Genomic DNA, 17,743 nt, shown 5'->3' on the forward strand with positions numbered 1-17,743 from the left:
CTGCAGGCAGCTTGGGGCTCTGGCTCTTCTGCTCATCTGCCTATCATTGTAGAGAAAAGCTGGTTTATACTGCCACCTAGTGAGAATGATGAGACATTGCATTTACCTGTTATTTATTACATACCTCAGCACTTGTTCTCAAAGCGAAGAACTCCTTACAATCTTTGAATCACCATCCAAGATGCATGGCCACAGCCAAAAAAGCTTTTCGTCATTAAGTCTGGAGGGTACTTTCACTGTCCTCTCCTCAATCTCTCGTCTTCACCACAGTTGGACCCCCCCAGCAGAGACTTCTTAATGGACATGTTTGTTGTCATGTTGGGGTCGGTGAAATGAAAATATACAGCTAAGCCTAGAATAAATGTGTCATTAAAACCTGAGAGAAAAACGTGCCCTGGAGGAACGGAAATGAATCTTCACACAGGAAAGAAGTGGCTGTTTTCCGATAGAGGGCGCTAGTATGGGTAATTTGGTAGTGGACGAGGGCAAATATTTTTCCTCCCACGTAAAACGACGGCGAGGGTGTGGACGTAGACAGTCTGCTTTATCCCCAATCTAGCTATCCCTTTCTGTCTAATAATATATCCTGTGGAATCCATAGGGTAAGTTAAATTCAGTTGTCTTTTTTTTTTACGCTGATGTATATTCACACTTAACAAACAAACCCAATAAATATTATGATTTCTATCGAGATTCTAGCTTCAGGCGTCCGGTCTGAAGTCAAAGAAGAGGAGGAAAAACGTCTCCAACTGTTTCCCTACTTACGGGGCTTGATAATGTAACTAAGTATAAATGGTTGTTTAACAAACTTATTAAGTACCTAGTGCAGTAACTAGCCACAGTATAGCTTTGGACGTTTTCAGTAGCCTGTTATCTTACGCGGTTATCAGTATTCAAAACTGCTGCTAAGTACTAACGCTAGCTATCAAACTAGCTCGACAGCCAGATACTGTACTATAGTAGGAGTAGCGGGCCAGCTAACTTAGTATAACGTTAGTATATGACATTCATGTTGGGCAGCCTTTGGCCAATGATTCCTGATTGTAGTTGTTGTCAGTGTCTACAATGGTAGATACAGTATTTGCACACTTTGTACATTATTTTTACACAATAATACACTTTGCTTGAACACAGTAATTTACACAGCACCGAGTTATATTTTAATGAATCTCAAATAAATCATGCATCACTAACTACTAGGCTAACTACCTATATGGCTATAGCTAACTAACAATTGTATTTTGGGAAAGAAGCCTAGCAAGAACATTTTCTCTAGCTAACTGTCAGGTACTATAAATTAGCTAGTTTTATGCGATTAGCTAGTCAAATGTAATTTGGAATGCTCCCTGACAGCCACTGCTCATGCCATGGGTCTCATGGGCTTTTTATCTGTATGCATGTACGATAATATCCACTAATAGCACTAATATGACCATTGTTTGGCTTCACAAATAAATGAATCTATGAATTTCAAACCAGTCTTCACTAAACCCAAAATGAAAGTGTATGTAGTTTGTGTTCTTCTAGTCCTGAGAAGCCTTCAGAAAATTGTTCAAACAGGGTTTTAAATCAACTCCGAGTAGTGGATTACTGCAGAGTTTGCCATCTGTCCCAGAACAGGTGTGAGTCACCACCAGGCGTTTGGTCAGGGTTTCCCAAACTCGGTGCACGGTTTGGTTTTTGCCCTAGCATAGTACACCGCTTATTCAACTAATCATCAAACTTTTATCATTTGAATCAGCTGTGTAGTGTTAGGGTAATAACCAAAACGTGCACCCTGAGTTTGGGGAGCACTGCGTTAGGTAAATCACAAACAACTTGGCTTTACTGCACACCCCATGCAGTTGATTCAGAGTTTGACTGGATTGCCCAATGCCTGAGAGGTCTCCTGTTGCACTGCAACTAGACAATCCTTGTGCTGCAGTGCTGTGAAACTAATGAGGGCCCTGAAAGCCTGCTGTGACCTCGTCAACGTTTTTAGTCTATAGATTACATTGGTTGGAAGTTGGAACAGTGTTCGCTATCATGTTTTAGAATGTATTTAAGAACAGCGAGGAATCTTTGTAGTTACGTTCGTCGAGCGTTATCCTTCTCGTGTTTGTCTTTTCAGGATTGTGCCACTGGAACTCCACAGTGTAGCTGAACGTCTCCTGTTGGTGTCCCTGACTAGCTGTTCTCTCCTTGCTAAGGGACGAATGCACTCCAGGCCACCCCTGAATTCCTTTGCCTGCCTCCCTTGTGTATCCCAGTCCCATCAACGTCTCTCAGATTGTGAGTGTAAATTAACAGAAGAAGCAGAGTGAGCCATCATGGATGATATTTTTACCCAGTGCCGGGAAGGCAACGCAGTAGCTGTTCGCCTATGGTTGGACAACACAGAGAATGACCTCAATCAGGGGTGAGTCTAACTTATCAGTACCTTTTTTAAAAGACCATTTTTTTTGTGTCAGATGCTATCAGTATCAAGTCGCAGAATCATGCATGTAGGCAGGAGCTTCTGACCCGCTATCAGGAAGTCAAGTCTCTATTGGACACACTCTTCCATGTTAAAATATATCACACCCAAATGTTGGACTGCTCAGTCATTATTCTATAGCGTAATACACAAATGATAGTTACTTGGTGGAGTCATTCGATGGATTCAGATATTGGCAATTAATACTTTTACATCTGTTCTTTGCCAATCTCCTGTGTTGTTATGACCCTTGAGTTGTGTGCATATAATTAGTTTCACACAGGTGAAATGGGGGGAAAACTTCCAGGAATGTACAGATACCCACCACATCATCCCATGTACAATGAGAGGACATGGATGTCTATTGGTTTACTCGTACATCAAAAGCTGATGGGTAACATTGCTGGGTAATTGCACTGTCATTGTATTTCTTTTGATGTGGTTGTTGTCGAGGACTGTGAGGGTTGTTTGTTGCTGGACTCCTAGCCAGCCCGACTCCCCAACTCTGTGTGATCGTGACCTGAGATTTGAATCCACTTCTTTCCGGACACGTGACTTGGCTTGGAATGTGAACTTAAAATGAAGCCAAGGATGGCAAATGTCTTGGAAATGTTTTCATATGTTCACTGCCCTTAAAATTTGTTTGACTTGCCATTTATATCAGGTTACTGGGCAAAGACAGAGAGAAGATAAAACAAAAATAATGGGTGTTTCCTGCCTTCGCTTGTTTATGTGGATGTTTTCATTTGACTCTATTGTAGACTGCAAAGCTATAGCCTAGCTCTAATGGTTGCATTTGGAGGTCCATTAGGCTGCGTTTACACAGGCAGCCCAATTCTGACTTTTTTTTCACTATTGGTCATTTGACCAGTCAGATCAACTCTGGAAAAATATCTGATGTGAAAAAATCGGATGTGATTGGTCAAAAGGCCAATCGTGGAAACAAATATCACAATGGGCTGCCTGTGTGAACACAGCCTTAGAAAGCAGGCTACATCATGCGTCCTGGCCTCCTCTCCAGTATGTATCCTCGGTCAACTCGGTGAAGGGAAGCTCAGCAGGGCTTGTCACAACTGCTGGAACTCACAGACATTTCTGGAGGAAGGTGACTTAAAAGAAAATATACAAAAAATGTTTACCCCATCTGTCTTCTATTCAGGCCTGGTATCTCTGCATTCAGATAGAACTATAGAGACACATAATTGTTGCCCCCAGGGCATGCTGTCTGAAGCTGTTCTTCTCAGTCTCATGCAGAGGCTTGATTGTTGTTGAGTACCTTGCTTAGACATTACAGAGCACTATGCATATATTTTTTTAAACCAGCTTTCATTGTTTCATTTTAGTTTTGCGTTCATACTATTGTGTGTACTTCACTGTAAGTAGCCTATGGGATACACATGCATGGATCTATTGTATTTGTGTGAGTTTGCACGGCCGACGTAACTAACACGTGTGACCCTTCTCCATTAGCCGATTGCCTGTCAAGTCCCACTTATCGGTTGGGTTGATGTATATTTTCCCATTGGGAGAAACACATCCGTACTGGGCCTTTCAGCCCCTGCAATAACTGTGATTACATTGGTTTTATAGCTGACTGTACAAACACCCACATCTGCCCTGTTGAATCCCACCATGTCCTATATATCCCTATCCCACACTTTCTCATTGACGGTTTAGCTCGTTTCTCTGTGTGGGTGCACAAATGTAAATGCGAGACAAGGACCGTAGTGGAATGCTGAATGCCCATACAAGGAATAACACGCCAAAAATGAGCAAGAGAAAGGGGGGAGTAGTGTAAGCCAGGGAATTGTTGTGGGCTGGACATAGGGCGCAAACGTGTGTGTGTGTGTGTTAGGCAGCGTGTAGACAGGCGGCCCATTTCTGATCTCTTTTTTTCACTAGTTGGTCTTTTGACCAATCAGATCAGCTTTGAAAAATATCTGATGTGATTGGTCAAAAGACCAATTAGTGGAAAAAAGATCAGAACTCAGCTGCCTGTGCAAACGCAGCTTTAGTGTGTGCAAGGATTTTTCTGCCATTGAAATCCTTGTGTTGGCCGCTTGTGGATTTTCGGGATGCCTAAGTTCAAACAGTATAATTTTCCGGGACGGTGAAATGCTTTCTATGCAAACGTAAATGACTAAAAACATATATACAGTATGTAGAAAAGATAATGGACCTTTTTTTTTTTGAATAATCTTTGAGAACTAACAATTACCAAAATAGAAGCTAGACAGTCACCTGACTTTAGCAGTATTTTCTAGCCATGGCAAAATGCATGAAATTGCAGTAAATTCGTTTTTAAAAGGCAAGCAATTATCTCTGTTCCATGAAGAAATTTGTAGAATTGCTGCAAATTGGTTTTAAAATGGCAAGATTTCTCTACACCGCCAAGATGTGGGCCTCTAAAATGTTATCTTAAGCCCCTAAGGTTGATGTTCACGCCCCCGCAGAAGTCTAATTAGCGTATTAAAACAATCCGCTCACAAGACTCGTCTGAAGGTCCCTGGTACCAGTTGAAAAGAATGGAAGTATATATGGAGACCTTTTAGTGCCAAAAATAAAGGGTTAAATACACATAAAATAAATAATGGAAATGTTTCCTGATCTTTCCTGTCTCTCAGATATAGGACAGACACTTCAGAACTAACTTCCTTTAGATTTTGTTGGGGGACAATCTGTTCCATGTAGTGAATCTGTTATTCAATGTGTTTGTATGGCAGTAAAGCAAACACCATTTTTTTTCTTCGTATTTTTTTGTTTTTGTTTATACTTCAAGGGGTCTTAATTCAATATGAAATAGTAAAATGATCCTTGGTATGACCTTCTTAAAACAATTCCATATAACTTAGTTGATGTGTTGGTTAATAAATCAATATTTGTGCATGACGAAATTTACAGACACAAAATGATCCCACCATGTCGAATGAACAAATTGTCACCATATATAAAATTGTACCGAAACTTCCTGTTTCCATCACAGCTATTGTGTTTTTTCTTTTATACGGAATTACTTGACTATGGATAGAAATGTGGTTTGTGTGAGTTTTTGCAGAAGGAATGCACAGGCAGAGCCATAACACCGTCCTCTCAATCATTCTTCTGTTTCCTGTACTCCTCTCCCAGTGGTAATAGATAGTGCCACTCATTTCCCCTCAACATTTCCTCATGATGGACCAGCTAATTACAAACGTGCGCAAATGAGTGGCACTTTTTAAAATGCAGCGTAAGGCTATTTCTTGAAGTTTAATCTTTCATTTAGGCAAACTCTACCATACTACTTTATATTTTCTCTTATACCCATCTCTGATTTTAACGGAAACTGTAAATAAACATTTTAGAAAATTCCTTCACTGAAGATCGAGGCTCTTAAAGATAATATTGGCTACGTTTACACAGGCAGCCCAATTCTTATCTTTTGACCAATTATTGGCAAAAGAGCTGATCAATTTGTCAAAAGACCAGAATTGAGCTGCCTGTGTAAATGCAAGTATTTCAGACGGTCAGTGTATTTGGTCCACTTAGCATAGAAAAAGCCGACACTAGAACATTACAAACGTGACTCGCTGGCTCTGCCCAACCCCCGCTCTTCAAAATACCTCGTGGGTGTGTGTGTGTGTGTGGTCTCTAGTGGACTGTTCTGCCAGTTTGCTGGGTGGTAAAGGAGTGTGAACCATGGCTGTAGGCGTAGTATAGTCAAAGCACATTCAAGAAGAAAGAATCCTTAACATGAATTATACTTTCATTTCTTCTCAAGTCTAGCTGACTACTTCTGTAGAGTTGTGCTGTGGGTGAAACGCTGTCATTAGGTCTATATTCAGTGCTGTGATATACTATGGTAATGAGTTAGAGGCTCCTTGTTTGGTGAAGAGGGAGGGTGGGTTGTGTATGGTCACAGAGAATGCTGTTTATATTTAATTCCCCGGGGAAGGTTGGTAAATGGTTAACCCGCCTAGCCCAGCCCCTGACTGGGCAGATCAGACAGTGGTCTAGGAGGGTCACCAATCTAACATTAGGTCTGTGTGAGAGGGGCTGGCCCGGGACTGGGGTGTGAACTGTAGAGCCAGCTGTATACTCTGGGCCTTCCCAGCTCCCACTGGAGCCAGCTGTATACTCTGGGCCTTGCAAGCTCCCACTGGAGCCAGCTGTATACTCTGGGCCTTCCCAGCTCCCACTGGAGCCAGCTGCAACTAATCCTACTGTAGGCTACAGTCAGACATGAAACAAGTATGAGATTTCTCAAATCAAGGTCATACCTCTTTAATTGGTAGCTTGACTCTCCTTTCTGTGACTGTGTGGATGGCTTGTTTCTTGTGTGTTTTACAGTGTGCAAATAGACTAGTGTGAAAGAGTAAATCCGTATCAGCCTATTGATGTAGGTCATATGATCGCACAGTGAGCTCACCATAGAGACAGACAGGGTGTAGACTGGGCTCTTCAGTCTACAAATCTGAGCCCTGTTGGCAGGTGGAACTGCCTGAAATAACCCCACCCAGGGGGTTGGGGGGGGCAGCCAGGACGGCAGGAGAAAGCACCTTTGAAGCCCCCTGGCCTGGGCAACCTTGCTGGGAAGGTTGTAGACACCCCCACTCCTGACTCCACTGATTGATTCATTGGCCTGGGTTAGAGCCCTGCACAGGTATGAATTTTAATCCCGAATCATGCCCGCGATGGTCAGGCCCTACACTACCCAAGCCAGATCGCTTCTGCCAAATTTAAGGCCCTGCCTGAAATCAGAGTAAACTTCCTTTTAGTAAATCCGTCAGCTTCTCCTCTCTGCATGCACTCTGCTCATTGCGGCTCTGAGTCTGAGTAACCATAGCAACGGCTCTGCTTGGGCTGCTCTGCGCAACGAAGAGACGTTAGAGGGCAGTTAGCTACTTTTCGTCACTCTAAACTCAGAAAATTAAACAAGCATTATTATTTTCTGTGAAATAAACTTTCGTGTAGTGGAGGGTATACGCCCTATACCCACGTATTCTTCAATTGGCATTGAGTATACTCACTACTTAATCCCCACACACCATATCAATTAATAAGACTGATGGAACAAATCAGAATGTTTAGCTTAAAATGTTAACATTTCTTAACATTTTAGGCATAGCAATGGGCCCTCGGCGGTAGGTCTACGCCAGTAGATGCTCCTCAAAGGAGGAAGGGTGAATTTAAAAAAAACATTAAGTTATCCTTTTTAGATAACTACTAAATATATTCACGTCACCAAATAATAGATAAAACGCACTGTTTTGCAATGAGGCTACTGTAGACTTTCAACAGCACTGTAGGGTAGCACCATGGTGTAGCCGGAGGACAGCTAGCTTCCATCCTCCTCTGGGTACATTGACTTCAATAGAAAACCTAGGAGGCTCATGGTTCTTATGACTACTCAAACACCTTTCTCAAACAGAGGGATGCTATGTTAGCTAGCTGGCTATGACTATTCAACACAACACTGGAACTCTTCCAAATCATGGTACGTTTTTGGTTTTATTAATTTATTACTGGCGGTGTAAGTGCTAAACGCTTACTGACTGTACTCTGTAACATTACTGTGTGATTGTAGCAGGTTAACTAACACGTTAGTTCTATTAGCTATGTTGACCTTAGGTAATATGGTGTCAACGATGTAAGTTGTGTGTAGCAGTTAGGATATGGTTTGGCTTGGAATTGTTTATTTTTTTGCCTGGTAACACAATGAAGGGAAAAGGTCATAAGAGGAGAGCACATAGATGCGAGAAGGAATACAACGTGGCTGCTATGAAAGTGAACTGTTTACGTGTGATCAAGGGTGTATTCATTCTGCCGAATCTGTAAAAAAAAATTAAAAAACCACTTTTCTAAAATGGAAGTGAATTAAATGGGGTTAAACATACCTGAATTTGTCCAATAGAAACTCTCGTTGCAGCTGTTGGACTAATGATTACACTCTAGATCAGCTAGATACAGGCAAGAGTGTGCAAGGCGTTATTGAATGTGTCACTGTCTGTCCATGTGTCACCTCAATCTTCTCTCGACCTGTGCACGTTGTAAACTTTCATTCATAGTCTAGGTTGTAGCTACCTCATGATGGGTATATGGAAAATTAGAGTATTATGTAGTAGCCTAAACCTACTGCTGTTACATTGAACTGGGTGAATGTAATATGAATGACAGTCATCCAATATGCTGTAATAGAAATAAGGCCATGCTCATTAGGAAAATAATCGTCCTCCCTCAACTTAAAATGCACAATCCACCCTGGTATACGTGTGAAAGTTACAAAATGCAATTTGTGGGAAAACACCATTCTAAAATGCGCAATGTTTATGTGAGCGGTTTTATGGACAGAGATGGAAATATGTTAGAAATTTAGAGGAGAGCTCTTATGATGGAACAACTATCATGGGTTGCTAATATGACTAGGAATAATGGCTTTGGCTTCTAGACAAAGAGAGAATTTAGAAAACCAATAGAACAGGAGAATGCATATGAAGAAGCTTTTATCAAATTATTGCCTCCATGTTTCTATGGTGGGATTTGGGCAATAGGGTACATTGAAGCAAGTTAAGACATGCCTCATAATATGAAGTGAAACGTCCAGGTTTCAAACAATTAAGGAACAGTAAAAATATAGCAATACTAATGAAGGGCCTAACAGTCTTCTGGTAGAGGGGAAGGCTTTCCCAAAAACCTTCTCAATTAAATGTTAACTAGCTACAAAATAGCCTATGCCTACCTGGTGAAAAACACCATGATTATTTGCATCAATCCAGTGGCCATTTGTTTAGCAACCTCCATCTCATGTGCTAGAGAAACCCTATTAACCAAACAACAGTTCTAGGTGCCTGTGCACTGGAATTAAAGGGTAACTAACTACACCAAGTGGTCTCCTGTTGTGGTTTAAGCATTGATATGGACTTTGACAACAAAATTAATGTTTTTTCTCTAAAAAAAAAAGTGTGACGGGGAAAAAAAAGAATCTGAAACCTGTGAATTTCTGGCTCAGTTGACACTCTTTTTACAGCTTGGGTTGGCCTGACTCTGAAAGACCAGTATGTGATTGATCATTTTAGATCATTCAGAGGGTATGTCACTGTTTCGCATTGAATTTTTCATGGGGGGGTATCTTTGCCTGGTGGGCCATTTGGGAAATGTTTTGCTAAATTTGAGTATACCCATTTCTCCAAGGACCACTACGCCACTGCTCTTTTAGTGACCCACTGAAGGGTTGATAGGTCGCTTTAAATGGCCTGTATGGACTATGGCTGCACAGTTAATCGAATTCACATCTACATCGTAATATTGACGTGCAATATCCATATCGCATGCAATATTTTGAAATGCATCTCCATTTATTGTTTACTCCGGTTTTGTTTTCTCCTTGTGGCTGCTTCCCACACACCAAGCCCCGCCCCCTGTCACTCAAGGAGCGCAGTTCCTCCTCCCCGCTGTTAGATTCAATATAAATATGCATGCTGTTCTGTTAGGTCAAACGATTGTTCCAAATTAGAACGATGCTTCTTTCCACTTCTTAATACAAGTCATTATATTTCTTTGATTCCAACAGTTCACCTAAGTGTTTTGCTTTATATTGTGTGTCAAATCGCAATATTTAGTGAAAACAAATTGCAATTAGATTTTTTGGGGCCCATATTGTGCATCCATAGTATGGACTCATCCTGAATGAACTCTGCTGGGATCATTGATTTACAATTACTGTCCTACTTGATATCATTGTCTGCTGGAGAGGGCCGCTGTATGAGTACATTGGGCTAAATCTGTTCTGAGCACATCTACAGAAGGTCATCCACCCAGGTTTCTGGATGGTGTGTTTTAGGGGAGGCAGGGTCTCTGTGGGCCTCATTGATGCTGTTTTCCCCGGAACACAGTCTCCTGTGTGTTGTTGTGGAAGTGGAGGGTCAGAACTCCATAAAGGGGGCTGTTTTCATCACAATACCCCCCCAGTTCTTAACTACCAGATCTAAACATTCAGCACTTTTCTCTCACTGTTGTGTTTCTTGCAAGTGCAGCGTGATTTAATTTACACACAGAGCGTCATGCGTCTTGGCACAAATCATACGCACATCAGAGCCCTATGGAATTCTTCTGACATTCAGGAATGAGTGGAGAATGGAAAATGTCATAGTCGAATTCATCTCCATTTGTTGACAGGCTCGTAGAGAAGGAAAGAGGGAGGGAGCTAGTGGTAGAAGGGAGGGTAGTGGAGAAGTTTTGGCGTGTGAGGGAACAATCTGTGGAGGGGGGGCTGAGGTGATGAAGGCCAGTGACAGGATAACGCAGCAGAGGCCCGAGAAATGCAGCATGACATAACACATAGGAGCTGGGGAGTCGTGTGTGTGTGTGTGTGTGTGTGTGTGTGTGTGTGTGTGCCCTGGTGAAGGAAGTCTCCCCGACCCTTATAAGGCCTGCAGAGAATGCTTGTCCTGCTGTTGTTTTAGTCCCCCTTTCGTGACTGCCTCACTACTATACGCCAGCCAGCTCTGTCTGTCCCCACTGCCTCACTACTATATCAAATTTTAGTAGTCACATGCGCTAAATACAACAGGTGTAGACCTTGCAGTGAAATGCTTACTTACAAGCCCTTAACCAAAAATGCAGTTTAAAAAAATACAGATAAGAATAAGAAATAATAAGTAATTAAAGAGTAGCAGTAAAATAACAATAGCGTGACTATATACATGGGGGCACCGGCTAGTCGAGGTAACTTAGGAAATATGTACATGTAGGTAGTGTTATTAAAGTGACTATGCATAGATGATAACAGAGTAGCAGTGGTGTAAGGGGGGGGGGCAATGCAAATAGTCTGGGTAGCCATTTTGATTAGATGTTCAGGAGTCTTATTGCATGGGGGGTAGAAACTGTTTAGAAGCCTCTTGGACCTAGACTTGGTGCTCCGGTACCGCTTGCCGTGCGATAGCAGAGAGAACAGTCTTTGACTGGGGTGGCTGGAGTCTTTGACACATTTTAGGGCCTTCCTCCTTCACCGCCTGGTATATAGAGGTCCTGGATGTCAGAAAGCTTGGCCCCAGTGATGGACTGGGCCAGTCGCACTACTTTCTGTAGTGTCTTGCGGTCGGCGGCCGAGCAGTTGCCATACCAGGCAGTGATACAACCAGTCAGGATGGTGCAGCTGTAGAACCTTTTGAGGATCTGAGGACCCATGCCAAATCTTTTCCGTCTACTGAGGGGGAATAGGTTTTGTCGTGCCCTCTTCACAACTGTCTTGGTGTGCTTGGACCATGTTCGTTTGTTGGTGATGTGGACGCCAAGGAACTTGAAGCTCTCAACCTGCTCCACTGCAGCCCCGCCGATGAGAATGGGGGCGTGCTCGATCCTCTCTTTCCTGTAGTCCACAATCATCATTGTCTTGATCACGTTGAGGGAGAGGTTGTTGTCCTGGCACCACACGGCCAGGTCTCTGACCTCCCTATAGGCTCTCTTGTCGTTGTTGGTGATCAGGCCTACCACGCCGGCCAGCTCTCGTCCTGTCCCCACTGCCTCTCTACCATACGCCGGCCAGCTCTCGTCCTGTCCCCACTGCCTCTCTACCACGCCGGCCAGCTCTCGTCCTGTCCCCACTGCCTCTCTACCATACGCCGGCCAGCTCTCGTCCTGTCCCCACTGCCTCTCTACCATACGCCGGCCAGCTCTCGTCCTGTCCCCACTGCCTCTCTACCATATGCCGGCCAGCTCTCGTCCTGTCCCCATTGCCTCTCTACCATACGCCGGCCAGCTCTCGTCCTGTCCCCACTGCCTCTCTACCATACGCCGGCCAGCTCTCGTCCTGTCCCCACTGCCTCTCTACCATACGCCGGCCAGCTCTCGTCCTGTCCCCACTGCCTCTCTACTATACGCCGGCCAGTTCTCGTCCTGTCCCCACTGCCTCTCTACCATACGCCGGCCAGCTCTCGTCCTGTCCCCACTGCCTCTCTACCACGCCGGCCAGCTCTCGTCCTGTCCCCACTGCCTCTCTACCATACGCCGGCCAGCTCTCGTCCTGTCCCCACTGCCTCTCTACCATACGCCGGCCAGCTCTCGTCCTGTCCCCACTGCCTCTCTACCATACGCCGGCCAGCTCTCGTCCTGTCCCCACTGCCTCTCTACCATACGCCGGCCAGCTCTCGTCCTGTCCCCACTGCCTCTCTACCATACGCCGGCCAGCTCTCGTCCTGTCCCCATTGCCTCTCTACCATACGCCGGCCAGCTCTCGTCCTGTCCCCACTGCCTCTCTACCATACGCCGGCCAGCTCTCGTCCTGTCCCCACTGCCTCTCTACTATACGCCGGCCAGTTCTCGTCCTGTCCCCACTGCCTCTCTACTATACGCCGGCCAGTTCTCGTCCTGTCCCCACTGCCTCTCTACTATACGCCGGCCAGTTCTCGTCCTGTCCCCACTGCCTCTCTACTATACGCCGGCCAGCTCTCGTCCTGTCCCCACTGCCTCTCTACGCCGGCCAGCTCTCGTCCTGTCCCCACTGCCTCTCTACTATACGCCGGCCAGCTCTCGTCCTGTCCCCACTGCCTCTCTACTATACGCCGGCCAGCTCTCGTCCTGTCCCCACTGCCTCTCTACTATACGCCGGCCAGCTCTCGTCCTGTCCCCACTGCCTCTCTACTATACGCCGGCCAGCTCTCGTCCTGTCCCCACTGCCTCTCTACTATACGCCGGCCAGCTCTCGTCCTGTCCCCACTGCCTCTCTACTATACGCCGGCCAGCTCTCGTCCTGTCCCCACTGCCTCTCTACTATACGCCGGCCAGCTCTGTCTTTCCACATTTCTACTTTGCTTTCCTTGTCATGCACACATTCTCTGCCTGAGCTGGGTTCAGTATGAAAAAAACCGGGACATTTTCAGTTAAACAGTTCCTGTGAAGGTTTTGGAGAAACGTGTTGTTCAGTACAAAGCGTTCAATCGAACTGAACGCACTAACCATGCTCTCTTGCGCCTCTGTCTGATTGACTGTCATTGTCACTGTTATGGTTGTTAAGGTCATCGCGGGGACGCTGTCATGAGGTGTCACTCCTGTCCTGTCACTGAGGCCAGTCAGGCCACTGTCCTAACATGTGTTTCTGTCACTGTGACTAAGGCAGAGTGGGACGGGTTGCCACTGCCAGCCGCACATCTCCTCTGTTGCTCTGTGACTGGCTGCAGGGCAGGCTGAGTTCACATTTAGTTCCTGTTTCCTGGCTGGACGTTGGCAGAATTTCAGTATCAGTCATGATCTGTTTTCACCATTTCTCTGTTCGTTGCTCACAGCTGTGCGTCGCTGCACTGCGTTCCCCTGCCTACTGCCTAACTCTGCTGTTTTCACTAGATATAAACACTTTGAAGGCTTACTTAAAGGCACTTCATGTTTCTATAAGCATTAGGCAAAGCAGGCACATGGAATTAGTCTATAAGCCATTAGACCTACACCATTACTCAGAGAGAGTCCTGCTAGGCGCTTTCAGTTCTATACTGCTATTATATGACAGGGTTGTGTGGTCTCATTTAGGCTCTGGTCATTGTTAAATGACCAGAGGCTAGTAGTTTCCTCATTGCTAGTAGTAAACAGTCCGTGGTGTTATTCTGTCCTCAGTGATGACCATGGCTTCAGTCCTCTCCACTGGGCATGCAGGGAAGGCCGCTCCAGCGTGGTGGACATGCTCATCATGAGAGGGGCTCGCATCAACGTCATGAACAGAGGAGATGACACGCCCCTACACCTGGCCTCCAGCCACGGCCACAGAGACATCGTGGGCAAGGTGGGGCTGAGTGGACACACTGCACAAAAACTACTTGCATACATACACACTGCACTCACTACACACACACATATGAAATCATTGGGTTGATATAGCTTCTCTTTAGGTTGATATAGCTTCACCTATAGAAGCCCAGGAAGGAACTTAAGAAACCAGAGTTGATGGCTGCCCAACACCCCAACTCACTGCATGGTTAAGACTTGTCTGCTCTTGTTGCAGTGCTGACTGACATCAGTCGCAGTTTCTGGTTTGGTAGCGCTGCATAACCATGGTTATGATTTGGTTTAATATTAGACATGTCACAATACCTCTGGAATGTGTGAGCAGGCAGGGGATACCCTTTTCCAGGCCTGCCATAGGTGGATTACTAGTGCCACTGTAGATAATCCAAACAGGATCTGGACAGCCTGTTGTTGTATGTAAACTTGTGGTTCTGTCTCCTAGCTGATTCAGTGCAAAGCAGACACCAACACTGCCAATGAGCATGGCAACACACCATTGCATTACGCCTGCTTCTGGGGACAGGAGCTAGTGGCTGAGGTCAGTATGCCCCCTGGTGGCCTACTCTGGCTACTGCCTCTGTTTTCTATGTGAACAAAAGCTTGTTATGTACCACTGGAGTTACATTGATGTCTGTCTTCCTCAGGACCTGGTGACTAACGGAGCTCAGGTGAACATCTGTAATAAGTATGGAGAAACGCCTCTGGACAAAGCCAAACCTCACCTGCGTGAAGCCCTCCAAGGTATTCAACATCCCATTACTCTGCACCATCTAATGTTGGCAAGAAAAAGGTGTTTATTATCTGTGTGTTAGCCCTGTTACCTAATCAATGCGTGCTTTGTGTTTGCCCCCCTCAGAGAAAGCAGAAAAGTTGGGCCAGAGTTTGACCAAGGTCCCTTTCAAGGACACGTTCTGGAAAGGCACCACCAGAACTCGACCCCGTAAGTCCCACAGCCACAAAGCCATTTACAAGCTGCCTGGTTTTCAGTACTACACTCTGAGAAAGCAAGAAGTGAATATCAGGCACAGTTTGTAGGAATGAACATCCAGTAAATGTCCCACAGGTCTCTGGTAGTCCCCACATGCCTGATGACATTTCCACTACCTTTCAGTGTGCTAAATTGTGCAGAATAGTAGGGCTTTTTGCCAGACCTAGGGCTTTAGCTATGCTCTTCAACTCTGTCTTCTGTCCTCTGTGTGTCAATGCCTACAGGTAATGGCACGTTGAACAAAGCAGCAGGCATTGACTTCAAACAGCTCTCTCTCCTGGCTAAGATCAATGAGAACCAGTCTGGAGAAGTATGGAGCTGTTGTTTCTACATAACTGTTGTTTTATCTGTTACTGATGTCCACAATAACGCATGTTACAAAGTGATCAATCTCACACCAGCATATGTTTTGCATAGTTATACTGTATATTGTGGAGGTTCTGCTGGAACTTTGTCTCAATGCTTCTTTCTTCTTTAGTTGTGGCAAGGCCGCTGGCAGGGGAATGAGGTTGTGGTGAAAGTGTTGAAGGTTCGCGACTGGTCCACCAGAAAAAGCAGAGACTTCAATGAGGAGTATCCCAAACTCCGGTAATAACTGTTTACCCGCTTATTGTTCATTGTAGGTGTATTTTCTCCTGTTGTGTGGATATCATGTCTGTCTTCCTCCTGTACCTTTTTTATTTACTGGATTGGCCATCATATGTCCCATCCTATATGCATATTTGTCTGTCTCCTCCCCCCTGTCCCTCTTCCTCGGGCCCATCCCAGGATATTCTCCCACCCCAATGTGCTGCCCATGTTGGGAGCGTGTCAGTCTCCTCCCGCCCCTCACCCCATCATCATCACACACTGGATGCCCTATGGCTCCCTCTACAACGTGCTTCACGAGGGCACCAGTGAGTACCACATTAACCTGCACTGTACTAAAGACTTCCAATAAGGTCATTGATTCATAGAATATTCCTGGACGTCTGTTTGATGTGCAGGCTTAAGCATGGGAAAAGATAGCTATTTATATTACTGTACTAGTTACAAGAGAAGGAGTACAATGTTACAGCTGTTGCTGACGTGTGAAAATGACTGACATGGCTCTGTTATCTTCTGTCAGACTTTGTGGTTGACCAGACACAGGCGGTGAAGTTTGCTTTGGACATTGCCTGTGGGATGGCCTTCCTGCACACGCTCGAGCCCATGATCTCACGGCACTCTCTCAACAGCAAGAGCGTCATGGTGAGAGATGGACTCACATTAACATTACATATTCACTACAGTGATGTAGTTGTCATGTCTTTCTCTCATGCTTCTTATGCCTTGGTGGATGATTGACTGTGTTCGAAACCCACTGTTATAATGACCTGATATTCCTTGACAGATCGACGAGGACATGACAGCCAGGATCAGCATGTCAGACGTCAAGTTCTCCTTCCAGTGTCCAGGCAGGATGTACTCCCCAGCATGGGTAGCCCCTGAAGGTACATCACACACTCAGCAACTTTTTCTCTGCTTACCGCTTTTCACCTTTGAGAATGTAAATATTTGCTTTATGTAACTATAAGGTATACAACTCCTACAGCTATGAACGTGTGTGTGATTCTCTCTCTGTCCTGTGCCCATGCAGCCCTGCAGAAGAAGCCTGAGGAGATCAACCGGCGGTCAGCAGACATGTGGAGCTTCGCTGTGTTGCTATGGGAGCTGGTGACCAGGGAGGTGCCCTTCGCTGACCTCTCCAACATGGAGATCGGCATGAAGGTGAGACTGCTGGAGCTCAGGGTGCTAGAAGTTATAGGATTCGTTCCAACATAGGAATCTCAAAACACAAGTCTCAGTTTAGTCTTGTCCTTCCCAGAGTGTCTTTGACATGGTTCTATCTCTGTCCTGCCCTCAGGTGGCCCTGGAAGGCCTACGACCCACAATTCCTCCGGGCATCTCACCCCATATCTGCAAGCTCATGAAGATCTGTATGAACGAAGATCCTGCCAAGAGGCCTAAATTTGACATGATCGTACCCATCCTAGAGAAAATGCAGGACAAGTGAACTGCTTTTTTGCTCTGCCTTGAGCAGAGCAAAACCCCAGATATCTTGCCCCAGATATCATCCAGAGATGTGGTGCTTACCAGTGTTGCTTTAGACCTACTCTCACTACTTACTGCTGCCCTCAATGTCACTAACTTAAGCCTCTGAAAACGGCGACAGTCACTTGTTCTATTCTTGATTATGATTTTTACTTGACTTATCAAGACAAGTTTTTATCAGTACTTTCATCTGCGTCCATGCTGGAGCTAAGAATGGACACTTAAGACTGTTGTGTTCTAATCATGTGGACTGAGTACAAGCCTCTGACTGAATAACCTGTGGAGGTCAGGATGACAATCTGTCTTTCGCACTGCTTCCTTTCTTTACCCCTGGAGGATGTCTCACTAACTAGGGGTCAGACGCTGTAAAGTGATTTGCAACCTATTATTCCTGATAATGAAAGCTCTTACGAAAACAACACGTTGCTGTATTATCCTGAAGCTTGTCTTGTGGAACTGAGTGTGTACTATATGGCTTGTTT

At 45.1% G+C, this 17,743-nt stretch overlaps 1 protein-coding gene across 2 annotated transcripts; it reads left to right on the top strand.

Annotated features, from left to right (window-relative positions):
- The first annotated feature begins 480 nt into the window (after positions 1 to 480).
- Positions 481 to 17,607, top strand: LOC106581335 (scaffold protein ILK). 2 transcript variants are annotated; one of them, XM_014163330.3, is made up of 13 exons: positions 481 to 602; positions 2,111 to 2,398; positions 14,033 to 14,198; positions 14,643 to 14,738; positions 14,845 to 14,941; positions 15,057 to 15,140; positions 15,413 to 15,498; positions 15,667 to 15,776; positions 15,957 to 16,084; positions 16,297 to 16,418; positions 16,561 to 16,660; positions 16,807 to 16,937; positions 17,074 to 17,607. In XM_014163330.3, exons 2-13 carry the CDS (start codon positions 2,310 to 2,312, stop codon positions 17,221 to 17,223), a joined length of 1,359 nt encoding a protein of 452 aa, XP_014018805.1. In that variant the 5' UTR covers positions 481 to 602; positions 2,111 to 2,309; the 3' UTR covers positions 17,224 to 17,607. The 2 variants fall into 2 exon arrangements, with proteins under 2 accessions (XP_014018805.1, XP_014018807.1); XM_014163332.2 differs by lacking the exon at positions 481 to 602 and adding an exon at positions 758 to 778.
- The last annotated feature ends 136 nt before the right edge of the window (positions 17,608 to 17,743 follow it).

The sequence above is a fragment of the Salmo salar genome, chromosome 20 (genome assembly GCF_965601325.2).
Source record: "Salmo salar chromosome 20, fSalSal1, whole genome shotgun sequence".
In the NCBI taxonomy this organism is placed as follows: Eukaryota; Metazoa; Chordata; class Actinopteri; order Salmoniformes; family Salmonidae; genus Salmo; species Salmo salar.

What these genes read in the sequence shown, in the direction of transcription:
- LOC106581335 (XM_014163330.3), top strand. Translation starts at nt 2,310, where the DNA reads ATGGATGATATTTTTACCCAGTGCCGGGAAGGCAACGCAGTAGCTGTT. An exon ending in GAGAATGACCTCAATCAGGG is followed by an intron (nt 2,399 to 14,032) that starts GTGAGTCTAACT and finishes TTCTGTCCTCAG; the next exon opens with TGATGACCATGGCTTCAGTC. An exon ending in ACAGAGACATCGTGGGCAAG is followed by an intron (nt 14,199 to 14,642) that starts GTGGGGCTGAGT and finishes TCTGTCTCCTAG; the next exon opens with CTGATTCAGTGCAAAGCAGA.